General features: G+C 39.8%; 1 protein-coding gene across 1 annotated transcript in view; it reads left to right on the forward strand.

Moving 5' to 3' along the window:
* Positions 1–6,173, forward strand: part of CRYBG1 (crystallin beta-gamma domain containing 1) — a 51,737-nt gene that overhangs the window by 33,678 nt on the left and 11,886 nt on the right. Inside the window, exons 12-14 of the mRNA XM_077779985.1 lie at positions 3,894–4,020; positions 4,226–4,258; positions 5,312–5,424. Of these exons, the coding sequence (XP_077636111.1) occupies positions 3,894–4,020; positions 4,226–4,258; positions 5,312–5,424 (273 nt within the window). The remainder of the gene's footprint in view (positions 1–3,893; positions 4,021–4,225; positions 4,259–5,311; positions 5,425–6,173) is intronic.

Below are 6,173 nucleotides of genomic sequence, written 5' to 3' on the forward strand. Positions count from 1 at the left end.
GCAGTTGACTTGTGGTATTGGGGGAAGTTGAAGGAAAGTGGGCACTCCCCGCCCCTCCCCCCACTCCACTTCCTTTCACGTTCTGTGGTTGTGGAAGAGCTTCTGTATGTACCAGGGCCAGCTGCTTCCTCACAGTTCATTTAGTTGACAAATATTTATTAAGGTCTATTCTGTGCAAAGCATTGTATTATGTCCTCACAGAGGTTGCAGTATTTATATAAAACATAATCATTGCTACAAAAGACCTAGAGATTAAGTGCTCTGGGACTCTACTGAGCAGAGAGAGAATAATTTCCAGTGTGGACTTTGGCCGGAGAGGCAGCATGGGAGCTGAGCCTTGTGAGGCAGGTAGGCTGAGGTGTGCTGACATGAAGGAGGAAGATGAGCCTATTTGTTTTTAATAGTTTCCAAAGAAAAATGATTTTAATGACTTTATTCTTATTAGTAAATAAGCATTTTAGTTTGGTTCTTTATTTCTCAGTATGGAACTCAAAAACTTTTCAGAAAAAACTTTTTTGAGATTCTTGTTCTGGAAGTTTCTCCCAGGAGGTTCTACATGGGTAATAAGTTCCCTGGGTGGTAAACTTATTTTTAGCTCAGAAACAGACACTAGCCTTCAGGAAGGCTCGTGAATTTGACAACTGAGGTTTTGGGAACTGCATTCCGTTTCTTACTGAACCAGCAGAAGAAACTCCCTTTCACAGCCCTGCTGATCAACGTCAGGTTCTATGCTGTGCTCTTGTTCAAATGGGAGCAACTGGGCTCATTGTTTTTGAACCTGGGAACAAAATGAAGTATTTCCAGAGTCCAGCTGAAATTTAAAAATTGCTGTAGTTTTAAGTTCTTTTTCCTTTTCCCTTGCACGGAAGGGCCAGTTTGCTGCCCTTACCTTCTGAACAGTGATTCCTCGAGGCTGGGACCTGCTTGTACTTGTACCAGCCTCCCTCCTCGCCACCCCACCAGCCTTATAAACAGAGAAGTGTTGATTCATGTGTACAGAATCTGTTTAAACAAGGACCGTAAGGAATTTTCTTCTTCCTTTTTTTTAAAAAAATTTTTTAACGTTTACTTATTTTTTAAGAGACAGAGACAGTGCGAGTGGGGAAGGGGCAGAGAGAGAGAAGGATATACAGAATCTGGCTCCAGGCTTCGAGCTGTCAGCTCAGAGCCCAATGTGGGGCTCAAACCCACCAGCTGTGAGATCATGACCTGAGCCGAAGTTGTACGCTCAGCCAACTGAGCCATCTAAGCTCCCTAGGAATTTTCTTCTTAAGAGTCTCAAGTAGAAGTTATAGATCTACCAGAGAATCTCAGATCTGAATTTTGGTGTTTTTTGTTTTGTTTTGTTTTGTTTTTTAACCCTCCTGTGCATTGGTGATTCATCTAGGGCAGCATCTTGGAAGGAAAACAACACTAATGTCAACTCAAGTAATGTCTTAATAAGTGGTTTGTTTCAACCTCAGTAAATTAGGCTTACGTGGTGTTGGGTGTTTCCTTACAAGTGATTTATTTTAGTTTTATCAGGAAATAGAGTATTCACACTTCATTACAAAAAAAAGTGCTGGCTAAACCTTCTTCAAGGCCCCCTCAGTTATTCTTCCCTCCCCATGTTCGGTCTTTCCCCACTCACAGCCGTTTCCCTTCCAAACCTTGAGGTCAATCAATCAAGCAAAAAAGGCCTTTTAATCCTCTGTTCTTTAACTTATTACAGAGCCTACCAGGAATACTTTTTTTGTAATATGGCTTAACCTCTTTTTCTTTCTTTCTTTTCTTTTTTTTTTTTTAAGTCCTGGGTTTTGTGAAGTAGATTTTCTTGCCGTGCTCACATTCCTCTCCACATAGCAGAATTCCGCATCTTGCTTGGCTTTTGCTTCTCTTCATAAGCCAAAGGCCGTGTGAGCAAAAGCCACACACTCAGGTTCCCAGGAGTCGTGGAACCTCACATGATGTCAGCCCTGGGATTCTGGCCAAGCCCTCTACTTATTAATGAAAATATGAACTTTCATAAAGGTTAAGTGACCCCTTCAAAGTTATCTGAAAGTTAATGTCATGACCATAGCTGGAACTAGGTCTCCTAATTCCTGACCTCACAATGTTAAAGGCTTTAAAAATTGCTAATGAGGTTCTGAAATGGAGTAGTATTTTCTGAAATAGACTGGGACTGGCCTTCTAGTAGGTACTCTGGTCAGTTAGGCAGAGGTGCGCGTACAGACATTAGCTGTCATAAGCTACGTGACACTGGAGATTTTCACATTGTTCTTTTTTTCTCCTTGATTGCTGTTCATTTCCTAGTAATGACTGTATTTGAGTTTTTGTCTAAAGTCAAGCTCTTTTGATAGCAAAACCATAACCTGTTCTAATTATGAAGTGTGTGGGCTAGTTTAAGCATGGCGTAGTGGAAGAGAAAATGAAAGGGCACAACAGGGCCGGTGGAGAGCGTGGGGGGAACCTTGGGAGACTCCATCCGTCATGGACTCAGTCATCCCTGGCCACTAACTGATTGTGTCACTTTCCTGTTCAGAACAAATACCGACACGTAATTCCATGTGATACTTTTCCTCCTCGCATGCCTAGTGCCATTTAGTTCCTGGCACATGATAAATGGCTAATCGATGTTTGTTGAAAGAATGAATGAATTAACTTTTCTGTGTCTTTAGGTTTTCCTTTCTGTAAAATGGGAAAACCAGTACCTCCCTAGATTAAATGTGGTTATAGATGTGAAAGCATTTTGGTAAGTTGTGAGCATATATACAGGCACCTGGGTATTCTTTCTTTCATCTGTGAGCAGATCAGTAGGGCAGTGAATTAACTCAGGAGATGCTGAGTTAGCTTTTGAATATAAGGCAATTGAAAAAAGTCCCTTCAGAGACTATCTTTGGCTAGGAAGTAGGATCAATAAGTTGCTTTTGTTAATTATCCTCGGAGTGTAGAACACTTGAAAGGTGACAAACGAAAACCTCCCAAAAGAGATTTTAGTATTTCTGAGCATCTGTTCAGTTTTGCTTACTACATAGTCCTGTCACATTGGAAATCCTATTCCAAATAAAATTTTACTTAGCTGCATTTTTTTTTAAAAGCCTTTCTTCTGTTAACTTTTTCCACTATGCTTTATCGTGTAATAGAGACATAGTACTCTTTCTGGAAAACTATTAATGTCAAAAATAAAAAGAACCCTTACTTGCTTTTTAAGAGAACTTTACAGATACTTCTTGGAAGTCTAGGTTGTTTCCTTAGAATAGAATTAGAGGGGCGCCTGGGTGACTCAGGTCATGATCTCACCAGTTTGTGAGCTACCCGCTCAGGGCTCTGCACTCTCTCCCCACCCCCTCTCTCTACCTCATGGGAATTTCTCTGCCCCTCGCTCACTTGCGTACTCACTCAAAAATAAATAAATATGAAGAGAATTAGAAAAAATACAAATCTCCCCATGGGAACTTTCTCAGGGAATAGGATTTGACAGGTGAAAACTTGTCAAAGATACTTTTTCACTTGCCACTTTACAGACAAATCTCCCAAAAGATTAATACAGGATCAGAAAAATTATTAAGATTACTGATTATTAAAATGAATGAGGGGCGCCTGGGTGGCTCCATCAGTTAAGTGTCCGACTTCGGCTCAGGTCATGGTCTCATGGTTCGTGAGTTCAAGCCCCACTTCAGGCTGTGTGCTCACAGCTCAGAGCCTGGAATCTGCTTCGGATTCTGTGTCTCCTCCTCTCTCTGCCCCTCCCCACTCATACTCTGTCTCTCTCTCAAAAAAAAATAAACAAACATTAAAAAAAATAAAATAACATGAAAGTTTCTGTATGATGCATATTTCCTTAAATATGTTTGATAGCTTTATTAGACATGTAAACTATCAATTATGACAAGTCGGTGTTTGTGTTTCTTTAGATGGGTAGCCTATGAAAATCCTGACTTCACAGGAGAACAATATATACTGGATAAAGGTTTCTATACCAGTTTTGAGGACTGGGGAGGCAAAAATTGTAAGATCTCTTCTGTTCAACCCATATATTTGGTAAGGAATTACACTTTTGTATGAGAAGATTTAACTGAATTGTGGATTTCCTTAATGTGTACTTCTGGTTCGTGTAATACTTAACACTACAGAAATTATTCTGAGGTTATTTTTAATAGTAATTGCTAATGATCTAAAAGAAAAAAACTTCTTCAAGATGTCTGCTCTACTCATTTCCTTCTCTCTTCCCTTTAAAAATTCTTAGGATTCTTTCACTGGCCCAAGGAGACGAAATCAGGTAATTTAAAAAATAATCTATTTTTTACAATTAGGGGCCTTCCATTGAAAAGCTGACCTTATGTGTAAAATGTCAGACATCTGGGATATTTTGTTAGTTTTACATATTTTTTATACCTCAAAGTATAACTGTATTTCTAAGTTAGATTTAGGTTTACTTTGTAAATGCTTGATAGCATTGACTCATATCTAAATATTTCTTATAAAATGCTCTTCCTTGGCACCTGGGTGGCTCATTTGGTTAAGCATCTGACTCTTGATCTCAGCTCAGGTCTTGATCTCAGGGTCATGAGTTCACACCCTACATTAGGCTCCATACTGGACACGGAGCCTACATACATACATACATACATACATACAGTCCTCTTCTTATATAAAGTTGAATTTGATATCATTACATCAGATCAATTTACATTATACACTAAGATTAATATCTCAGTACATATAGTCATTGTGATAAATAGTAAGATGAATTTTCATATTTGCTGTGTCTGCATCAGACAAACATTTTATATGGTCTCTCACTCAAGCCTTTGAATGCTGTCTGCATCAACTGAAGTGTTAAATTTGTTATTTAGGCTTTTTAATGGAAGTGTTCAGAGTCCAGACAGCCGTAATTACTAAGGCACAAACATCAGTGTAGCCTCCTTTATTGGCATATACAAGATTCTAGTAAGTCAGCAAGTATCTTCCACTGAGAGGGAGGAAAACTATACTATATTCCCAAAATAGTTTGTTGTAAACGTTAGAACTGATGAACACTTACTTTTGGCCACAACAAAGCTTTAACATGCCTCTCAGCTTGTTGCAACAGGGTGTTCTATAGAAAGCTGCCTCTACTGTCAGATTGTCCTTTGATGTCTCAGAATTAAATAATCATGAATGGTGTGGCCAGAGTATTTCTAATTGATCATTAATGTAGAAGTGGAAAATTAAAGGATTTATAAAATTCATAGCAGGTCATTAACAGGTCACGTTTGCATCATTTTAAAAGCTGAATGAGTTAATATGTGTAGGAGAATAAGCTTATGTATTTCTGTTTACTTTTTCAAAGATTCAGTTGTTTTCGGAACCACAGTTTCAAGGTCGCAGTCTAGGTTTTGAAGAAACAGCAAGTCAGATTGATGATTCATTTTCTACCAAGTCGTGCAGAGTTTTAGGAGGCAGGTAAGTAAAACGGTGGACTGGAAGAGCCTAATCCCTGGGAGATTGGAGTGCACAAATCAGCAAATCTTAGTGACACCCTCGGGTGCTTGGCACTAACTGAAACCAGCAACCATACATGACGATGTTAGTACTGAAGTGCACCTTGAAGAATCTGAGCACCGGGTAGAGGACATGGGATCACGTGGGGTAGAGTTGAAGATCATCATGTCACTGTGCAGGGGGTTCAGACCAGGTTCTCTAACTCTCCAGTCTGTCCTGTCACCAGTAACCGGACTCTAGATAATCTTCAGGTGCTTGCCAGGGTAGGTTTTTGTTTTTGTTTTTGTTTTTGTTTTTACAGATAGATAGGCATTAAAAAAATTTTTTTTAACGTTTATTTTTGAGACAGAGACAGCACATTAATAGGGGGAGGGGCAGAGAGAGAAAAAGATACAGAGACACAGAATCCAAAGCAGGCTCTAGACTCCAAGCTATGAGCACAGAGCCTGATGTGGGGCTTGAATTCCTGGACTGTGAGATCATAACCTGAGTTGGACGCTTAACTGACTGAGCCACCCAGGTGCCCTGGTAGATAGGCATTCTGCATGACCACAGTGTAAACACAAGGGAAAGGCCATGAGTCCAAAGTGCCCTGCCGAAAACAGTTTTACCAAAGCTTTAGAGGGAGGGGAGAGCGCAAAGTTGGGGAAAGTTGGCTAGGAAACCCTTGGGGCAAGCTGTGCAGATGATGAAGATTTAAGTCTAATAAT

Source organism: Crocuta crocuta, unplaced genomic scaffold (assembly GCF_008692635.1).
Source record: "Crocuta crocuta isolate KB4526 unplaced genomic scaffold, BGI_CrCroc_1.0 scaffold147, whole genome shotgun sequence".
Lineage (NCBI taxonomy): Eukaryota > Metazoa > Chordata > Mammalia > Carnivora > Hyaenidae > Crocuta > Crocuta crocuta.